The 21,030-nt window shown below is 47.1% G+C and overlaps 1 protein-coding gene across 4 annotated transcripts in view; it reads left to right on the top strand.

The window, feature by feature from the left end:
* MYO5B (myosin VB) overlaps nucleotides 1–21,030 on the top strand; it is a 343,332-nt gene that overhangs the window by 280,840 nt on the left and 41,462 nt on the right. For all 4 annotated transcript variants that reach the window (XM_078435245.2, XM_078435247.2, XM_078435246.2 and 1 more), the window contains exons 21-23: nucleotides 479–718; nucleotides 8,079–8,312; nucleotides 20,497–20,581. In XM_078435245.2, coding sequence (XP_078291371.2) covers nucleotides 479–718; nucleotides 8,079–8,312; nucleotides 20,497–20,581 — 559 coding nt within the window. The remainder of the gene's footprint in view (nucleotides 1–478; nucleotides 719–8,078; nucleotides 8,313–20,496; nucleotides 20,582–21,030) is intronic.

The raw sequence follows: 21,030 nt of genomic DNA, 5'->3' as shown, positions 1-21,030 counted from the left end.
TTTCTGAGTGGTTGGTAACTTGATAGAAAAAGGAAAGTGAATTACAAGCCATATTTGTACCTATAAGTCATTGGCTCATCATGGACTCTGACTAGAGAATCTCATCCCCCGGGCTCCCCATCACCAGGGAGGGGAGCTGAATCTGTTGAGTGGGAAGATGCCAGCAGGGTTTATCTTCAGGTCCCTCCAACTTGGGAGGTTTTTATGCTGTGGTTCCCTAACCAATAAAACAAAGTAAAACAAACTACTAAAAACAAGAGTTTAACAGCTGGCTCTCTGCAGGTAGATAGGCTGCTGCAGAACTTAGTTAAAACTTGTTCATGAAACAAATGGCCACCAAAACTTTGTTAGGCGTGTCCTCTCTGCATCTCCTAAAACTAGGCCAGCCTTGGCTCTCCCTTCCTCCAGGCAGTGTGTGAGCGTCCCTCATTCCTGTCCTGCAGTGCAAACCCACCAGGTGTGTGCTTGTCCCCACCAGGTCCTCATGGAGCACAAGGCCACCATCCTCCAGAAGCACGTGCGGGGTTGGGTGGCACGTAGGCGCTTTCAGCGGCTGCGGGGCGCGGCCATCGTCATCCAGTGTGCCTTCCGCATGCTTAAGGCCAAGCAGGAGCTGAAGGCCCTCAAGATCGAGGCCCGCTCAGCAGAGCACCTGAAACGTCTCAACGTGGGCATGGAGAACAAGGTGGTCCAGCTGCAGCGGAAGATTGATGACCAGGTCAGCATCAGGAGCTCCCTGCCAGGGGTTGGGGACGGTGGGAGGCACCAGGGGGGCCTTTGAGAGAAATCCTCAGGGGAACTGCTTGTGTCAGAGACCTGAGGGAGCACAGACATCCCGAGAAGATCACTCGGCAGGAGCGTCTACTGACTATGGCAGACAGAATAGTGCCCCCAAAGATGTTTGCATCCTAATTCCCAGGGCCTGTGAATATGGGACCTCACACGGCAAATGGGACTTTGCAGATGTAATTAAGGGTCTTGGGATGGGGAGACAAGCCTGGATTATTTGAGTGGGCCCAGCATATTCACAAGGGTCCTCGCAAGAGGGAGGCAAGAGGGTCAGATTCAGAAAGGATGTGGTGACAGAGGTTGGAGTGAGGCAGGGCCATGAGCCCAGGATGCAGGCAGCCTCCAGGAACTAGAAAAGGCAGTAACATGGATTCCCCACTGGAGCCTCCAGGAGGAACACAGCCCTGCTCTGACCCCTTTTAGGCTTCTGACCTCCAGAACCATAAGGTAATAGATTTGTATTGGTAACTTTATGGTAATTTGTTACTACAGTAGTCAAAATCATGGTCTCCTGCCCTTGTAGAGGCAGCCTGGGGTAGTCATCTTAGCCGATGTTGATGGGGAGGTTTCGCTGCCTGCCAGGCTCTGTCCTCGTGCTTTGTATGAACTTGTTTAACCCTCACAACAGCCCCATAAGGTGAATAGCATCATCCTCCATTCTTGACAGGTGAAGGTCACACAGGTGACCTTGGAAGGCCATGATTTGAACCCCACTGCTCTAGCTCTGGAGCCCATGTTCTTTACCACTTTGCTCTTTGGCCTCTGTTGCGTTGTGTGGTGGGAAAAACACATGCTTTGGAATCCAAAAGAATCCTGTTCACATTCAACTCTGCTGCTTAGAAACCAAGTGACCTGATCCCTCCACGCCTCAGTTTTCTTATCCATAAAATGGGGCTTCTAGGGCTGGAAGAAGAGTGAGTGAACATGCACAAAGGATCTGGTATGCACTAGGGAGCCCAGGAAATGGTTACCTGGTTACCACTATTGTATTTATGCTTTTTCCTTTTCCTACCCTAACCACCTTCTCAACCAGTCCCGCAAGTCACAAGTCATTGGTCAGGTCTCTATGGGTGTGTGGGGTATTGTGCAGGGCACTGCAGGGAATCCGAAACAAGCCCAGGATGCTCGACACCCCCCACCAGGTCGGAAAGATGAGGCAGGCACGCGTGCACACACTCCCATACACCCACTTTTTTGGTGGCTCCAGTGGCCAATCTTCTTCATTCTCCTCTTTGGAACTTGGTGCTTGACGGTTTCTGGTGCTTCGTTAGGCTTGGTGAGCAGAGGATGACTTTGACACACATGGATGCTGTATTGCAAGGGAACAATATTAAGGTAGCGTGGCCAACAGCCTCCACTACCCTGATGATTTCCTATGCACTCCCACATGCCACGCCCTGTGATCAGTGTTTTATGTTCACTCTCATTTGATCCTATAGCAACTTTGTGAAGTCATTTTACAGATGAGGAAATTGTGGATCAGGGACATCAAGTACCTTGCTGAGGTCACAGAATTAGAAAGTTCTAGAACCAGCGTTCCAGCCCGATCTGTCTGATCCCACAGCCATAATAAGGATGATGCTAGTTTTCTTAACCACAAATATCACTAAACTGTTAGCCCTTCCCTGTGTATTGTCCTTGCTAACATAGGTTCCCAGCGTTGAAAGCAGGCTCACAGTTAGTTTGCCTCATGCAGGGTAGTAAGATGACCATAGGAGCAGGCTCCTGCAGTGGCCTGGAGGGTTTCAATCACCTCCTGAGAAAGGACAGGGGAAAGGGAGGGAGAAGAACACAAAGAATGCCACAGTGTGTTTGTGCAGTGTTGAGAGAGAATCCGAGTTGGAGTCACCAGGCACTGCCCTGGAGGTCACTCCCTTGTATTGCATCTATTCTAGGCTGGGCGTTTTTTAAGCTTCACAAGACCCCAATAGGGCAAGAAAATAAGCCATTTTATACTTAAACCACCTACCCCAAACAGCAGCCCAGAAGTATTGTTTTGACGGTAGTAAAATGTCCCTGCTTCTCTGCTCTTGCAAAGACCAGTCTTCTCAAGAAGAAGCTGTTGTCCTGGATGTTTATGTTCTGATGTGAGTTCAACAGGGTGTCTGTTTTGCTTGAGTACTTAGCAATACAGCAAGTTGAAGTGCAGGGTGGAGGACACTAGGTACCTGCCCCTGGTCGGCCTGCAGTGATAATGCCCAGTCGTGGTTGAAGGCACATCTGCCCAGAAGGATAGGACTGGAAAGGATTGGCCATTTGAAAAACTCAAGTACAGGGAGGGGCCCAGGTTTTGTTATTGTCACTGTTGTTGTTCTGGCCGTTGATCACTGACCACAAAAGACATTTGCATAGTTAAAATTTGCCAATTAACCTTCTGAGTAAAGTGTAGTCAGACGAGTGGCTTTGTTGGCCACCCTGCCAGGAGCCCTGTGTACTGCCCAGTCACTGCAGCCCTCGGTTTCCAGCCCCAGGGCCCTGCATTGGCATTGCTGATTTCTGAAGTTAACTGGTGAGGTTAAAAATAAATCTGATATTTTACAACCCACGTGCTGGAACATCAAAGAGAAGCAGATTTAAAAGGCCTATTTTTAAAAAGAGCTTTTTGCCTTAAGCTTCCTGCTTGGCAAACATCTGTGAGTGGTGGCAGGTGCTATCCACCCTGGGCAGGCTGCCCTATGTGCAGAGGGTGATCAGAAGAGGCAAAAGGGGTGGATTAGATCCTGCTTCCTGGTACCCCTCCCTGCATTGCCCAACTATGTACCAGGCACATTCTCCTGTATTAATTTATGTAATCCTCACCAGGACCCTGTGAGATAATCTCATCCCCGCTTTAAACTGAGGCACAGAGGCTAAGCAGCCTGCCCAAGGTCACACACTAGTAAGTAGCATGACTAAGATTGAAAAACTTGGCAGTCTGGCTCCAGAGAAGGTTCTGTCCCCAACCAAATTATAGGATATCTGCACATTAGGAGATTCTTTTGACTTAAGAGAATTCCTCAATCCGAGGAGGACTCTTAGCTTTGTTTTGGGTTCATTCACATATAGATGGCATTGTCCTTGGACCAGTTGGTCTTCTACAGTGGGGTGTGTGACCCGGTATCAAACATGCTTGACGTTCTTTCGTGAGAAGGAGGCATCAGCATAATCTTGGTACCAGGTCTTCAGAGATGCTTGTTTATTGAAGTCTCTTGGCAGATGGGGCTGGCCATTTGAAATTGTCTTTCTGTTCTTTGTGTAATGCCCAGAGACAACTCTGGTCACTGCTCTCCTGACACACGAGGTTCTTAAGCCAGAAGGAGAGGACAGGCAAAGACGTCCCAAGGTATTTTTCAGAGCAGCATGGGGTAGTGGACAAAATCCTAGCTGGATGGGGGCCTGAGTTCTGTCTCAGTTACACTTGTACCAGAGTTGACAGCTTGGGATTACGGCTGAATCTGTAAGTGGAGATTGGCCTAAGATTTCTAAAGTAACCTCTAGCTCAAAAATTAACCGAAACTATGATGTGGCTAAAGTAGTGGTTCCCAACTCCAGGCTGCACTGTAAGATTACCTGGTAGAGTTTTTTTGTCTTGTTTTAAAAGTATTCCCAGTGTCAAGGAGTCAGCAAAGGAGGAAATTGAAGGATAACACGAGGGTAAGGTTAGTGCCAAAATTCATGGCTAAGGTTTCGTGCACCCAACTAAAGTGACAAGACACAACATTGGCACCAAGTTCCCAAGCAAACAGAAAGAAGGAAATAGGATCATTTGAGAGTTTAAGAGAAAAACTGTTGGAAAAGGATTGGAGCTGTCCCTTGTACTGAAACTTTTTCCTGTGGGTTTTTGTAATCTGTGATCTCAGAAACTGCTACTTCAGAATATCTTTAAACAGTAAATACAGTAACAGCTCCTGGGGCCGTTTCTTACACTGTCCCTGATGCAGGCCTGTGCTGTGACATTTTTTAGCCAAAATGATGTAGCCTATGAACTTGGCTGTCTACAATTCTGGCTTTATTCAGATACAACATGTAGAGTGAGTAGGCCATTTGAACCTACAATTTTTCTTTTATAATGAGGGTCAAGTTTTAGACCTTTAGGAGTACAATGCTGTATTTAAATGTTTTATCTGAAAAAATATGATAGAATCATATGGATTCAGTTAGTAGCCTTTTCAGTCAGACTGGTTCAGTATATTTAGTATACACTCAGTAGATATGTTAAATTAGTTATTTTATGATTCACAAGAGCATCCAAGTACGTTTGAGAAATAGCATAATTCACAGTTTTCTGGCCTCCAGTGCCTCAGTTTCCTTAACTGAAATGGGGATATGAATCAGTCTCACTACATAGGATTTTGAGAATTGGATGGAGTTAGTATATGTGAATTATGTAGTACAGTGCCTGCCCCAGAGTAAGCACCCAATGAGTGCTGGTAGCACATGTGAAACATGTTATTTTTCATGATGCAGATAGTCTTGCAATGATTTCCTCACCACCTTCCCCAGGGGTCTGTAGACCATTAATTGGGAACTACTTGAAGCCTCTTCCATACAGTTCGGCAGATTGTTCACTGCACAAGGATAGTTGGCTATGGGGACAAATAGGGCTGAAGACCATCCTATGCTCTGCTCACCTGACTGTGAGCCCTGGAGCATTGCTGCCCTGTGGAATCTGTGCACCCCTGCAGCTGTGTCCATGCAGAGACGCAGCTCTGTGGACCTCCTTCCTCCCTGGAGGTGGTGCCCTTTCTGGTTTATACAAAAGTTCTGTAGAGGTCAGCACAGGTCTTGGGATCATGGACTAGAGGAACAGGTTGAATGCCAATATCCCTCAGGTGGGGTAATACTTCAAGCCTAAAAAATCTTGCCAAGCAGACCTTTGAGAGGGAAAAAAAGCTTCTGAAAAAGTAACAAACAGGAGAGTCTCAAGTTACCTTCCCAAACAGGTTCCTTGTTGGCAGTTGAGGACAGATGTGTGCCCTTCAGTAGTAGGGGCAGGGTGAGCATCCTCTCAGGATATCTGAGGAACCCAAGGAGAATAGGGGTCTGTCTGGAAATCCCCAGATTCTGGTATTAGGAAAGGGCCTTCACTGGGGCAGGACAGAGTGGGCCAGCTCTCCAGGTCCTACTGACAAAGGCAGCTCTGAGGAGCTTAGCCGCCATTGTAAGGAGGGTTTCTGGGGTCTATGGGGGAGCAAGTCCCCACCTTCCACCCATACATACCCCGTGTCAAGCTTGGCTGCACAGCCATGGGCACCTGATATGGACCTCATGGCATGAGGATAAGATGGGAAACTGCTGGGTCCTTCTGGGGTCTTCCTTTCTGAAATCATGCCTGCAGAGCACAAAATGTGCAGCTGTAGTGAGTCCCCAGCAATGATTTTTGGATGCTGCTGATGACCTAGGGAGGTGCCCAGGTGCTGCTCTTAGGAATCTCCCCACCACCTCAGGTGATCAGCCAAGAGTTCAGACTGAGCAAAGAAGACAGCTCCCGTTTATGGGGCACTTATCGTGTGTCAGGCACCAGGATATCCCTGAATCTTGATGAAACTCCAAGGAAGGGCTTACCATTGTCCCCCTTCCACATATGAGGAAACTGGGGCACAGAGAAGTCGAGTGATCTGATCGGACTGCCTCCATCCACTCTTAACATCCTGACTTCCCCGAGTCCCATGTCCACCTGGATGTTAGCATCCACGAAGAGTCGACCTCCTGGAGAGTCACGTTATCTTTGCATGAGGGTGCTAGGGTGTCCTCTGTGTCTGTGGCAGGATGCTGTCATCTGCAGAACATAGTTCTCCCTGAGAGTCTACAGAGGGGTGGGAGGTACCTGTGCCCCTTGCCACCACCACCATATTTTGTGCCTTCTTCCATACTCCACACTAACTCCAGTCGGAAACCCCTAGAGCCCAGTCCTCTGCTCCACTCCCATGATGATCTGAGCCAGCTATACCATCTGGGGGTGACCGTTGGGCTGAACCTAACTGCCAGTCTGGAGTGGAGAAGAGTGGACATGGCTAACCCACCACACACTCCCTCCCTGAGTCCACTCCCCTTGTGCAGAGACCTTTCAGGCTCCAGGCAGGGGACTCAGACCAGGGCAGGGGGAGGTACAGGCAGGATTGAGTTTTCTAAATGGATGACACCTAACTGGATTTCTCATGATTACTTCAAGCAGCGCTGGCTGCCAGACCAGACATAAGGGCATTTCCTATTATAACCGGAGGATTTCCCTGGACTGCGGGAGAGTCTCTTTCTGTGACATGAAAACAGGACATGTTCTACTTGGACACCAACAGCAGGTCCCAGGCTTGAGGTCCCACAGCACAAATGGCATCGTGCACTGGGCCCAATGGCCATTCTTCGGCTTTCCGTGAAGCTTAATTTCTGATGTGAATTAGTAATTGATTCTTGGTATTTTAACCAACAGCTCTGGTCTACTTGGAGCTCCCACAGAGAATAGCGATGAAGAATAATCAGTGGCTGTTGGTTGCTTGGAGAGCCTTACTTCACTTTCCCCACAGACCCCTTTCAGCGGGTGCTCTCAAGTCCTGCAGCACCAGTTTTTGCCCATGTTGACACGAGCAGTTGACATTGGCCCTAGGTCCCCCGTGTTTCCTCTGTGTGAGCCCTTCTGTAGTGCCCTTGCAAACCTGTACCAGGCACCTGGGGGGATGTTTCTCACTTTCCTGTTGTTCACTTGGGTGCCCAGTCTGCAGGGGCACAGCATGGACAGAATCTGCCAGGGCATCAGTCTGTGGAGTCAGAGTCTTACAGGGTGAGGTGACAGATGGTGAGAGGGACCCCGGGGCCCTGTAAAGGGCCTCCTTGGAGGAGGGGATACTGAAGGGGTCCTTTGTCTCTGAGCTGGCGATTAGGTTGCAACTCTTTGTGCCAGCAAGTCCAAGGGCAGGAGGGCCCTGTGTAAAAGAGCAAGAAAACCTGAAAAGCAAAGGCTGCAGATCCAGGAAGCCAGCTACATTGTTCCCACAACTTAAAATTGGCTGCAAGGTCTGTCCAGCTAAACGTAGAAGGCTAACTGCTGTCAGCCAGCTTCCAGCTCTGCCCTCGCTCAGAAACACTTCTTGAATGTCAGCTTTGGTGTTTTTTCTGTTCCTGTATTTCTCCTGGGTTCACAATAGGGTTCTGTCAGGGGGGATGCTGGGAAAGCACTCAAGTATGCAGTGATTGTGAGATTTAATTCCACCTTGGAAGTTCCTTTTTTTTTTTTTTTTTTTTAACTGCCATCATGTTTTTTTCCTGCCCCAACAACCTTACTCTCCACCTCTCCCTCTCTGCTGGCTTTCTCACAGAACAAAGAGTTCAAGACTCTGTCGGAGCAGTTGTTGGCGGTCACCTCCACACACACCATGGAGGTAGAGAAGTTGAAGAAGGAGCTGGCCCGCTACCAGCAGAGCCAAGGTGAGGACGGCAGCCTGAGGCTGCAGGAGGAGGTGGAGAGCCTGCGGGCGGAGCTGCAGAGGGCCCACTCGGAGCGCAAGATCCTGGAGGACGCCCACACCAAGGAGAAGGACGAGCTGAGAAAGGTACGTCGAGGCCAGAGAGAGCCGCTTGGCGGTGGCCTGGCCTCCAAAGCACCCCTTCCGAGACCATTTCTTCTTCCAGCTGTAAAATTGACACAGACTTTACTGGGGCTTCTGCCCACACACTGACCATCCCTCTGCATTTGGACGTGAAGTGTGCCTGCTTTGGAGTTAACACACATGAGCACGTGCCATTCACGGAACAAGTGTTATGTTTCACCATTGGCTGAACACAATGGCATCCCCTGAAAGGAATACACGTGTGTGCCTTGGGGCGTATTTCTTACAGTCTAGAAATAGCCACCACATCGTCTCTGTGGCCTGAGCCCTTGTTAGCAAGAGGCGTGGTACAGAGGTAGTGGTCTTTCTTCTTGACATTGCAGGGATTGGGGCAACCTTTAGACATCCCTACTTGTAGCAATCATATTTTGGGGACTTTGCCTTAAGTGTCAGTGCTGATGGTTTCAGCCTGACTTGTCCATTCTGGTTGGTGTGCTCTGTTTCTCTCTACCACATAAAATAGAACTTCTTGGGATTGGCCCCCACTCCCCCATCTCAAAGTCCGGATATGAAGATTCCCTTCTCTCCCAGGATAGCTGTTCAAACCAGGAATGTGCCAAGTGCCCATTGGAGAATCCTCCATGGAGGACGCAGCCATTTGCTCCTGCATCTCTGCAGTGACCCACAGACCACAGGACAGATAGCACCTCGCCCCATCATTTAGTGCCTCCATCACTGGAAGGTCCCAGTGGGGTGAGAAGCTAAGGATGAGGGAGGGATTAAATGTTCCTAATTTTGGAATAATAACTTTAAGTGTTTAAAACTTGAAGCGGGCTAAATGCTGCCTCAGAAAGGGTCCTGGGGTAGATATTGCAATGGCCAGATTCTCATCCCTGTACTGCCATTGCCAAGCCCACATGGGAAAGCTTACTGGCCTTGGTTCTCTCATATGTTTGTTTTTAAACAGTATAGATCATCTCTCAGGTTTCTAGTGAATGTGGCAACTGGCCAACTCCATGAGATACTATTTGGTGGCTTCTAGAAGGAAAAGGCCCCCAGCCCTGCTCCATAGTGCTTCCCTCTTCCTCTGCCCATTACCTTCTCCTGGCCTGAGAGTCCCCCAGACACCACTAGGGAACATGCAGGCTGCTGTTAGAGACGACAGAGTACAAAGCCACTTGGGCCAGCTCATGCTGAACTTGCCTACATCATTTCCCCGTCCCAGGCAGAATTTCCACACCACCAGCCACTGTTTTCCCTGATCCTGCGGATTTCCCAGGTGTCGGAGATGGGGCCCACACGGGGACTGGGTGATAATGAAGTGAGACCTGGGGCTCCCTGGTGCAGGTGGCTAGCCCAGCACAGAAAAGTAGGAGCTTCTGTCCCCAGTATGCCACCCAGATAAACCTGTCAGCTCACCCACCAGGAGGCCTAAGGTGGACTTCATTCTTTGGGATAAAGCATGGGGTGCTAGGAAGCTCCTGTTCGAATGTAGCTGTAAGCCTGTCACCTACAAACCGTGGGATTCCACCCTTGAGGTCTATTAACTGTGGGAATGGAGGGACAGTAACCCTTCCATGTGAATAAAAAAACAAGATCGTGGAATCCAAAGGCAGAGAAGAACCCAGGATTAGGACTGGAAACCCTTGAGATTGACCCTAGGAGGGAAAGAAAAGCAGGTTCCCTGCATGTGCATACCCGTCGGATGAGACACGTGGGAAGTATGTGTACTCAGCAGATCCACAAAGCTAGCTGTCTCCTGTCTCTGCCCCCACAGAGAGCACTTGACTTCTCAGCTCCCCAGCCACCTTCTCTGCTTCCCCTTGGGCACTTTGATTTGAGGACTTGGTGCTTTAAAGATGTCCAAGTCTCTATCCAAGGGAGTCTGAAGGCTTACATATGAAACTCTTCCTGGGCAGGGCAAAACAGAGAAGAGCTTCCTTCCTTTGCTCCTTAAAATAGTTTCCTAGGAGTGTGTTGAGCTAGGTTTTAAACACAATGAGAGCTTGGAACTGGCAAGAAGACCAGTCTCAAGGCCACTACAAGAAGGGGAAGAATAAGCACAGAGGCAGGACAAGAAAAGCACCTTCTCTGACTCCAAATGTAAGCAAATCCCAAACTAGCAACAGGAGAAGAAACTGGCATGAGATGATTCATTAGGTGCAGCATCCACCTGTCTCCAGGAAGAGAGTGGAAGCAAAATGGCCTCCTCCTCTCGGGTCTGGAAAAGCTTTTTTATTCTGGTGGCTGTGAGGTGGGTGAGTAGCAGAGCTAAGCTTCCCCCCGCCTCCCACCCTCCATCTTTTGTCCCTGGTCAGGGTTTAATATTTATCAAAGGCACTGTGTCCAATCTTAACAAATGCTGAATAATCAGACAATTGGTTTCCTCTCGGGCTCGTCTAGAGGCTGCTCTGCCTTGAGCGAGATTGATGAGACGAGCAGAGCACAGTGAGGAACAGACTGCTCGTAGGTGTTAATTAATGGGTTTGATATGTCTGTCAGCAAATGCTTTATTGGAACTGGTATCCTGGAAAACTTTGGGCTCCCCACTGCTGACGATACCCATTGTCTGGCCACGTGGCTGAGCTGCCCTTGGGTGGGGGGGAAGTTGGGTCTCCCTGGGGACAGGAATTCCCCACTGTGGCTGCAGACCCCCAGCCACATGTTAGTGGGCACCCTCTCTGCTGAAGGCCTCCATTGTTGTGGCCTTCCCCCCAGAACAGTCGCACCCAGGCCTTTGGCCTCCCCTCCTTTTAGCCCGTGTGGTGGGTTCTTTTTTAAAGGTATCAGTTACCCCATGCTGGCTGTCGTGTGCTGCTATGCCGTCTTGTACAGTTGAGCTGTTTTGTGTCTGTGGGGAAAGAGAAGTGGTGCCCAGGGCTGCCCTTGACACAGAGTTATGGCTCATTGTCCAGAATCTGCTCCAAAGGCCTGGCTCGGGGCAGGGTTGCGGGTGGGCGAAGAAGAGTGGCCCCCAGCCAGCTTCCTAGCTCTGAGCAAAGGTCCTTGACACATGTGAGAGCTGAAGAGCAGCCCCCGGGCTGAGCGTCCAACAGTTAGGGCCATGTGTTGTATTGTGTCCTCTGTCACCGATCTGCCAGCCTCTGCTTGCTTACCTTGGGTAGTTCCAGTATAAACGTTTGGGGTTTTTCCAAATAGAAGTGGAGAAGTATCGTGGGGATAGTGGGTTCCTTGCAATGGGGTGTTTCCAGTCTTTCCGCAAAGATGCAGAGTAGACTTCTCTGGCCAACTAAGACATCGAGTTGTGCTCCCAGAGCTCCAGGGTTTGTGGTTTGGAAGGAGGCTGATGGTTATCGGAACCAGTATTCTGTGCCAACTGTGTGGAAGGATATCGGCTCATTGACGAAATCATGGAAATCCAGGTCCTTCATCCATTCACCAGATAGTTATGGGCTGCCTCTATTTGTTAGGTGCTTTTCTATGCACTGGGGCAAAAGGAAACTTTTTTAAAGTCCTTCTTGTTCTTATGGAGCTCACATATTTGGGATTATGAGAGAATGTACAGACAGGAATCGAATACAAATGATCCATCGTGTGCCATAAAGAAAAATAAAGCAGAGTGAAGGGGATAAAGAGGGACCTCTGGGGACAGGGAGAAGTGTGGCTTCGCTTATGGCAGCCAGAGTGTCTCTGTCTCTGAAAAGACACCTTAGTGAGGGGCGGGTGAGCCATGAGCATTTCTAGGAAACAGATAACAAGTGTAATAGCAGTTGCAATGGGTGGGAATAGGCTGGGTGGGTTTGAGGACCAACCAGCCATTGGGCTGAAGCAGAGTGCAGGGCAGAGGACTCAGGACACAACAGTGGGCAGATGATGAGCCTTTTCTGATAGACATTGTCCAATCAGTTGGTCCTATGGTTTTCTACTAGAAACCTTGCACTTGGCTCTTTTTTTTAGTATAAATACCCAACTTGATAAACAAAACAGAACTAAAAGCTCAGAGCTACATTTGTATCCCTAAAGATGAACTAGTAAAGGCAGTTCTTGAGCATGAATCTGGGGTATTTGTTTCATTTAACTTACCAGGGGCTAAATTACCCTGATAGTGCTAGGTTTTACCCCCAATGTTGGTTCTGATGATCTGTCCCAAATAACCTTTTAGAAGAAATGCTCCAGGTAATGTGGCGTGCAAGAGCTGAAAGATGCTCGCTCCACCCCTTGCCCAAGAGAAATGGAGCTGCTGAATGTGTGAGTCCTGAACCCTAGTGAAGATGTTAGTGTGCTAAAGGGAACACAGCTGCCTGGTTCTGTGTTCTGTGTCTCTCACTGTAGGCTGCATTCCTGACCCTTCACAAAAGGGAGACCATTTAGCTGCAGGAGTTTGTCACCTACTGTGCCTGCCAATAGACATCCCATGTGCTAGCTGGCTGGAAAGACTGAGGGGTGGCCAGTACCTGGTGAAATGTGATAGGGAAGCCTTCTCTGTCCTCCCAGGGTATGGAGCCGATTGTGGGACCTGCCCCTCCTGCTGTTCACGGAAGAGCAGGACCGTGGGCCCACCTCCAGGGCTGTTCAGGCAAGGAAGAGAACAAAGCTCCCCAGGGTCACTTTGATGTAGGGCTCAGAATGACAAAGCCGAGTTCCTCAGAGGCCTGCCTTCATGAATCAAAGCCTCAGAGGGAGACAGAGGGAAGAAATGAGGCTCAAGCACATTAGAAGACTTCAAGCTAGGTACATGCTGTTGACCATGGCTTTCTCAAACTAGTCTTGCCTGAGATTCTAGATCATAAGTGGTTGCAATAAACTTAGACTACATTGCTAGGAATGGAGGTCTCTGGTCCAACCTGGTGGTAATGGCACGCACACTCTACTGGCCAGGCGCTGTGTTGCATCTCAGAAGGGTGTTGACTGTAGGAAGCACAGAGCAAAGTAATGACCATGAGTGATCTCAGATGCCTTCTCAGGTGACCACATGCTCCGTGAGCCATCTGCATATTCAGAGGGTGGTTAAGGGGAACACACATTGACTTAGATCAGGGAATTCAGAAGTTACAGCCTTGGGCCTTGTTCCTGGCTGAGGGAGAATGGAGTGTCACCCTCCAGATGTGGCACCAGGTCGAGCTTCACTTGAGGCCCCACCAAGGCTTTCTTTTGTAGAGGCACACGCCTTGTGGTTTCTTCCGTTGGCTGCTTTCAGCTTGTGCGTCAAGGAACATGAGAGCTATTTTTACTATTTGCCAAGGTGCTCATCGGGTGAACCATCTTCAATAATAGAAAATGAGATGCACTTGAGTACTTTTTCCCCCACATTGTTTCTCTTGAATCATTTGATTAAGTAACTCTTGTGTTCTAGATGTTTTAGTCAACCACAAACCCATTCATTAAAAAAAAAAAATTGAACCCTTTTTTTGTTGTTGTTGTTTAACTGAGAAAAGCACAGGCCTCTTAATGGGATGTGTGGGGTCCTCCCTCCTTCAGTCGCATTGGGCCGGGCTCTGATGACACGCCAGCCTGGCGGTGGTCCAGGGGCCCAGGCTGCGCAGGTGGGTGAGGAAGCAGAGCAGTCTCTCTGGGTCTCTGGAGGGACCTACAGGCCCTAGAAGAACTGAGCATGGGGCACAGCCCACATGTGCAGGATAGGAGGCCTTCCTGGAGGAATGAATCATGGTCCTAACCTGATGAGGAGAAGTCCTCAGTAAAAGGCTAGGGAAGAGTGTGGCAGAGGGAACAGGGAAACGCTCAGGTGGAAACCAGAGGTGGGGAGAAGCTGGGCTCCACTCAGCCCGTTTTAGGAAGGTGTGTGGAGGAGTTGAGCTTATCCTGAGGTCAAAGGGCGTGAATCCATTCTCCAGTTCTCACTTCTGCTACCTGCCCGGCCTCGTTTCTCAGCCAGCGCCCCCTGTCCAAACCACACATGACCACGACAGAGCTGTTCCGTCCCCAGACCGAGGCTTCCACACTGCTCATCTTCCCACCCGGAGTGCCCTCGGCTGCCCGTGAAATTCCGCATGTCTCATTGAGATGGCCCACTTCTCCTGGGAAACCTTCTGGGGCCTCCATCTGTTCCTTGTTACCTCCTTTCTAAATCCCCTCAGGGGTGCCTGGGTGGCTCAGTTGGTTGAGCAGCTGACTTTGGCTCAGGTCATGATCTTGTGGTCTGTGAGTTCGAGCCCCAGGTCGGGTTCTGTGTTGACAGCCTGGAGCCTGTTTCGGATTCTGTGTCTCCCTCTCTCTCTCTGCCCCTCCCCCACTCATGCTCTGTCTCTCTCAAAAATAAACATTAGAAAAATTTAATAAATCCCCTCATAGCTGTGGTTCTCAACAAGAGGCCCACAGGAATATTTTACAATGTCTGGAGACATCTTGGTAGTCACAGTTAGGGGGGTAGAGTTACCAACATCTGGCGGGTAGAAGCCAGGATGCTGCTCAATGTCTGACAGGACAGCACCCCCACTCCCGCCAACAATGACAAATTATCTAGCCTAACATGTCAACAGTGCTGAGGCTTAGAAACCCTGCTTTACAGAGCTCAGCCATGAACCTTACTGGTTTTCTGCTACACACACGTCCGCCTCTCCCGTTGGGCTGGATGCTATCTGAGGGCGGCCACCTCTAGTGTTCCTTATTTTTGCCTCTCTGGCTCCTGGCACAGAGAATTCTGTCAGGAAGGGTCTGATGGGTGACTGACAGCTTTGCCCTGTATCATCCCCGGGGATAGAGCTAGGCTTGGTGAGCAGCGGCCTGTGATGACCAAAGGGCACCACTCAGTGTTTTTTCTTCCATTTCTCACCCTCGCCACCAAAGCAGATTTTGGTCTTTGCAGACACACCACGTCAACTGTGTTAATTGTAATAGGCAATAACTTGTTGAGAAAGAAGAGTTTGTTATAATTAGTTATATGTATATCTTTAAAAAAAATTGTTTTAATGTTTTTGAGAGAGAGAAACAGTGCAAGCAGGGGAGGGGGAGAGAAAGAGAGGGAGACACAGAGCCCGACGTGGAGCTTGAACTCCTAAAGGGTGAGATCATGACCTGAGCCAAAGTCGGACACTTAACCAACTGAGCCACCCATATATGCATATCCTTTTACCAGCCTTTTCTTGTTTGATATCCTGAGGGGAGACAGAACATGCCCCTTTGCCTGACTCTCCATGGAAGGGTTTCTAATCTGCCTGGTGGGTGAGGGCTCTGCTCAGTACCCAGAGTGGTGTCAGAATGATTCATACTGGTCAGAGCCTCATTCCCACAACTCTGAGCAGTACATTCACAGTTGAACTTGAGGTAGAAACCAAGTTTGTCTGAATTGAGAGAATGAAAAGCAGCAATGTCCCGTGGCAGAGAAGGCAAACAGTTTCCTACAAGGTAGTTTCGAGCCTCATTTTGCAGGACATTGAAAATTCTTTGAAATCAAAAGATATTGGATTGTTTCAACAGACTGTTGACAAAGTACTTGGAGTTTTTGGTAAGCTTCCAAAGGTATTGTGTATCTGCAGTTCTCTGTATGGAGCCAGAGAGGGCAAGCCACCTGCAAAGCCATTAGCTCCCTAGAGTAGCAGAGGCATCTGTGAGAGTCGCCGCTTTCCGAGCCCCTAGGGAGGACAGGGCCAGGTGACCTTGCTCTAGGACTCCAGCCTTGTAGAAATTCTTTCCTGACTCTTTCCATGCGATGCTGAGGGTGGAAGGAGCCATACTCATCTCTCAGCACCTTAAGCTGAACTTTAATGCTAGGGGGAAGGCAAGGGAGCACTTACTCATAACCAACTGAAATTCAGACATCAGGAAGGTTCTGCCCTTGAACCAGTCTGATGGGTCCATCAGGGATTTGTCTCCTAGGTAGCAGTCCTGGTAGGTTACCATCTAATCTCAGCTGCCACGCACATGTTGTTGTTGTACCATGGATGTCTTTCTACACAGGCTGGGAGGAGTCTTCCCCAGCCCAACCCCCACCCCCCTGCAGTAGATCATGAAATGTACCAAAGACGGCTGGAAGTGAGGACTTGAACCAGGGAGCAAGCTCATTCATTGTGTCACCCACTACAGTCTTGCAGGTGTCTCTGGAGGAGTTTATCACTCGGCCCAAATCTGGGAGCCTGTTTCATACTCATATTTTTATCTTGTACCACATCTAGCACAGGGTACTGTGCTTAGTAGATTGGTTAATTTGTGGAATGATTTTTTAGTAGCTTTATTGAATATAATTCATATACCATAGCTTACTCATTTAAAGTATACAATTTTTTTTTAATATAGTCAGAGTTTTGCAACTATTGCATAGTCTAATTTTGGAATATTTTTATCACCCCCCAAAGAACACTGTATCCATTAATAGTCACACCCCCCATTCCCCCCTTATTCCCTGTCCCAGCCTTAGGCAACTAATCTGCTTTCTGTCTCCACTGATCTACCCCTTCTGGACATTTCATATAAATGGAATCCTACCATATGCAACTTTTGGACTGGCCTTTTTCATTTAGCATAATGTTTTCAAGATTTATCCATGTTGGAGCATTAATCAGTACTTTATTGCTTTTTATTGCTAAATAGTATTTCATCATATGGATATACCATATTCATCAGTTCATTGATGGACATTTGAATTGGTTCCACTTTTTAGCCCTTTTGAATAACTCTCCTACAACCATCTGTGTACAAGTTCTTGTACGGACATAAGTTTTCATTTCTCTTAGAAACCTAGGAATGGAATTGCTGGTCAAACAAGGGTTAAAATGCAACTTTCAAGGAATTTCCAAAGCTGCTGCATTGGTTTACGTTCCCATCAGCAGTATATGAGAATTATGATTTCTCTGCATCCTCCCCAAACACTTATAATTGTCTTTTTTTTTTTTTTTTTTTTTTTTTTAGTTTAACCATCCTAGTATATGTGAGGTGATAAATCATTGTGGTTTGGCTTGCATTTCCCTAATGACCTTGAACATCTTGTGTGCTTATTGGCCACTTGCAGGTGTCTGCTCAATTTTTTTTTCCCATTTTTTGATTGGATTTCTTTTTATTTGTTGAGTTATAAATACTCTATTCAGGGTCCAAGTTCCATACCATATAAATGATTTACAGATATTTATTGTCATACTGTGTGTTCCCTTTTCCTTTTGATAGTATCCTTCTAAGCAGAAAAGTTTTTAGTTTGGATGAAGTCCAATTTAAATATTTTTTTCTTTGGCTACTTGTGCTTTCGGTGTTATATTTAAGAAGCCATTGACTAATCCGAATTCAGAGATTTTACTCCTTTGTTCTTTTCCAAGAGTTTTATAGTTTTAACTCTTACATTTAGGTCTTTGATACACTTTATTTTTTGTGTATAGTGTGAGGTAGGAGTCCAATTTTACTTTGTGGAAATACAGTTGTCCGGGCCATTTGTTGAAAAGACTATTCTTTCCTCAATGAATTACAACATGAGAGTTTATTTCTGGATTCTCCATTCTATTCTATTGATCTATGGTCTACCCTGATGCTAGTGTCTCACTGTCTTGATTACCATAATCGTGTTTGAAGTAGTAAGTGTTAAAATTGAGAAGTGTGATTCTTCCAAATAATCTTTCAAGATTATTTTGGCTATTCTGGATCCCTAGATATTCCATGTAAATTTCAGGGTCAGCTTGTCAATTTCTGCAACAAAGCCATCTGGGATCTTGATAATGATTTTGTTGAGTCTATAAATCAATTGGAGGAGGGTTATATCTTAACATTAAGTCTTCCGATCTACTAACTTAGGATGTCTTTCCACTTTAGATCTTCTTTAATTTCCTTCAGCAATATTTTGTAGCTTTCAGAGTATAAATTTCTACTGCTTTTGTTAAATGTATTCCAGAGTATTTTCTTCTTAAGCTTTTGTAAATGAAATTGCTTTCTTAATTTTGCTTCTCAGATTGTTTACTGCAGTGTATAGAAATGCAATCAAGTTTTGTGTATTGATCTCGTACTCTACGACCTGAACTCATTTATTCTAATACCTTTTAAGTATATTGCCTGGGATTGTCTACATAAAAGATAATGTCTTATGCAGATAAAGATCATTTTACTTCTTCCTTTCCAATCTTGATGATTTTTATTTTTTTTGTATTTGCCCTGGCTAGAATCTCCAGTACATTGGTGAATAGTTTTGGCAAGAGCAGGCATCCTTGTCTTTGTCCTGACTGTGGACACAAAAGGTATTCAGTCTTCTGCCATAAAGTCTGATGTTGTGGGTTTTTGTAGATGCCCTTTATCAGGTTGAGGAAAGTCCCTCCTATTCCTAGTTTAAGTGTTTTTATCATGAACATTTGGTAACATTTTTGTTAAGGATTTTTGCATTCATCTCCTCAAGAGGTAATAGTCTGTGGTTTTCTTGTGATGTCTCTAGTTTTGGTGTTAGGATATTACTGGTCTTGTAAAGGGAACTGAGAAGTGTTCCCTCCTTTTCTGTTTTATGAAATAACCTGTGCAGAATAGGTATTAATTTTTCTTTCAGTTGTTGCTAAGTGATGGAATTATTTTAAAGTATATGCTTCAGCTTGGCGCCTGGGGAAGGTAATGTTGTAGAACCAGCTACATACATTCATCAACAGCTCCATGCCATTCCTGCTGCTTGAACTCCACATACATCATCTCCTTTAATGCTGAGACCAGGCCTGTGGGGTGGGTGTTTGTTTTCCAGAGGGAGACCTGGGCTTTACAGAGCCAGAGATCCGTGGCTGTGGAGCTCCTTGTCTTTGCCTCAGGCCAGATTTGCTGTACTTTGATTGTGATGTGATCGCAGGAGTTTGTGCTGACTTGCCAGTGGTTCAGGGAGCCTCCAAGGAAGTGGGACTCAAGTGTGGATGCCTGAATCGAGGGCCCCTGGGCACGTGTTCTCCTCCTCTTCCTGTCCAGTTTCCACAGTGCTCACTCACTTGCTTACCTTTGTCAGGAAGACAAGGATGCGACATTGGTGAGGAAAATTACTCAGTGGCCTTCTGCCAGATGAGTCTCCAGGGGTTCCAGAGAGAAACATGCAGAGGTGGATCCATTGTGCTCCAGCTCCCATGTTAAGATATACCCCTTTCCTATACTCTTCTAGAACAACTAATGATTTCTGATTGTCTTAGAATATGTATGAATTGTTACGTTTTTAAATCTATACAAATATTTGCTCCAATACTAAATAGCCAAAACTTCCTTTTTTAAAAAGCTTGCCATACTGAGGCATCTGGGTGGCTCAGTTGGTTGAGCATCCGACTTCAGCTCAGGTCACGATCTCACAGTTCATGGGTTCAAGCCCCATGTTGGGCTCTATGCTTGACAGCTCAGAGCCTGGAGCCTGCTTTGGATTCTGTATCTCCCTCTCTCTCTCTGCCCCTCCCCCACTTGCAGTCTGTCTCTCAAAAAATAAACATTAAAAAGAATTTTGTTTAATTTTTTTTGTTTTTATTTTATTTTTGAGAGAGATACAGAGTGTGAGCAGGGGAGCGGCAGAGAGAGAGAGGGAGATACAGAATCCAAAGCAGGCTCCAGGCTCTGAGCTGTTGGCACAAAGCCCGATACAGTGCTCGATCTCATGAGCTGTGAGATAATGACCTGAGCCAAAGTCAGACACTCAACCGACTGAGCCACCCAGGCACTCCTTAAAAAAATTTTTTTGAAAGCTTGCCATACGCTGTTTGTATTCTTCCTCTGAACAGAACAGGATTTTTCTTTAGTCTTTTCTTTTTGTGCCATTTTCAGTAGCATTCACTTCATGTTTTCTTTGTGGTGGGGGCGGTGGGTATCATCAGAAGCTAAGCACTAGAGTTCTCTTTCCTTCCGCGACACCTGACCTGTGCTGCTCCACTGAGACCGGCAAGGGCAAGTAGGATGAAGATCAGAGATAATTCTTCATTGTGAGCCTTGGGCTCTCCTGCCACTCAGGTTTGAGAGCTCAAAATTTACCAAGACAAGCAACCAAACACGAAGTGAAAGCCTATTATCGTTGTCCATTCCTGCACACGGCCTGTGAGCATGTGCAGACTTCTCATGAGACTTCTGTGGGCGCTGGAAGGCAGTACAGAGTGGTGAGCTCATCTGTCTTCTTTTAATGGGACTTTTCTTTCAGTGCAACAATTTTTCCCTCAAAGTGAAAGCAGTCTTGACTGACTTGATTCTCTTAAAAAGAGGATGCAGACATAACCAGCTGTACTTCAAACCCCACAAAAGGAGCCTCTCCTTTCCCCAGCCTCAAAGGGCAAACATTTTCCCCTCTTGCTCTCCCATTCAGCGTGTTGCAGACCTGGAGGAAGAAAATGCTCTCTTAAAAGATGAGAAAGAACAGCTTAACAACCAAATCCTGTGCCAAGTGAAAGGTAAGTACCAAAGCACTTGATTTTTCATTTTGGAGTTTAACTTCTTTTCCATACTGATTTCTGCCCCCAAAGCCTCCTAGCAAGAACACAGTCAAGATGGTGCAGGGAGAAAGGGCTTTAATAAATGAAAAAGAAGCAGGGGGGTGGGGGGGGGGCACCTTTAAGACTCTGCTGCAACTCCTGGTTTTGAGTTTAATGCACATAATGGACAATGTAGTGGACAGGATTTGGAGTTCAGGGGACTTGTACTCGAAGAATAATTACCATATGCTACTGCCTGGCCTTGAGCAACTCCCTTAATGACTGTAGTCCTCAGTTTCTTCATCTGCAAAATGGGCATAAAAGTATAGCTCTCCGAAGCATAAAGCATTTAGCATGGTGCTTGATACCTAATGAGCACCTAGGAGCTGTCATTATTGCTGATTTTAAATTTATCTTTAGTGTCCATA

The sequence above is a fragment of the Panthera onca genome, chromosome D3 (assembly GCF_046562875.1).
Source record: "Panthera onca isolate mPanOnc1 chromosome D3, mPanOnc1 haplotype 2, whole genome shotgun sequence".
Lineage (NCBI taxonomy): Eukaryota > Metazoa > Chordata > Mammalia > Carnivora > Felidae > Panthera > Panthera onca.
This window is presented reverse-complemented; position numbering and strand designations above follow the sequence as displayed.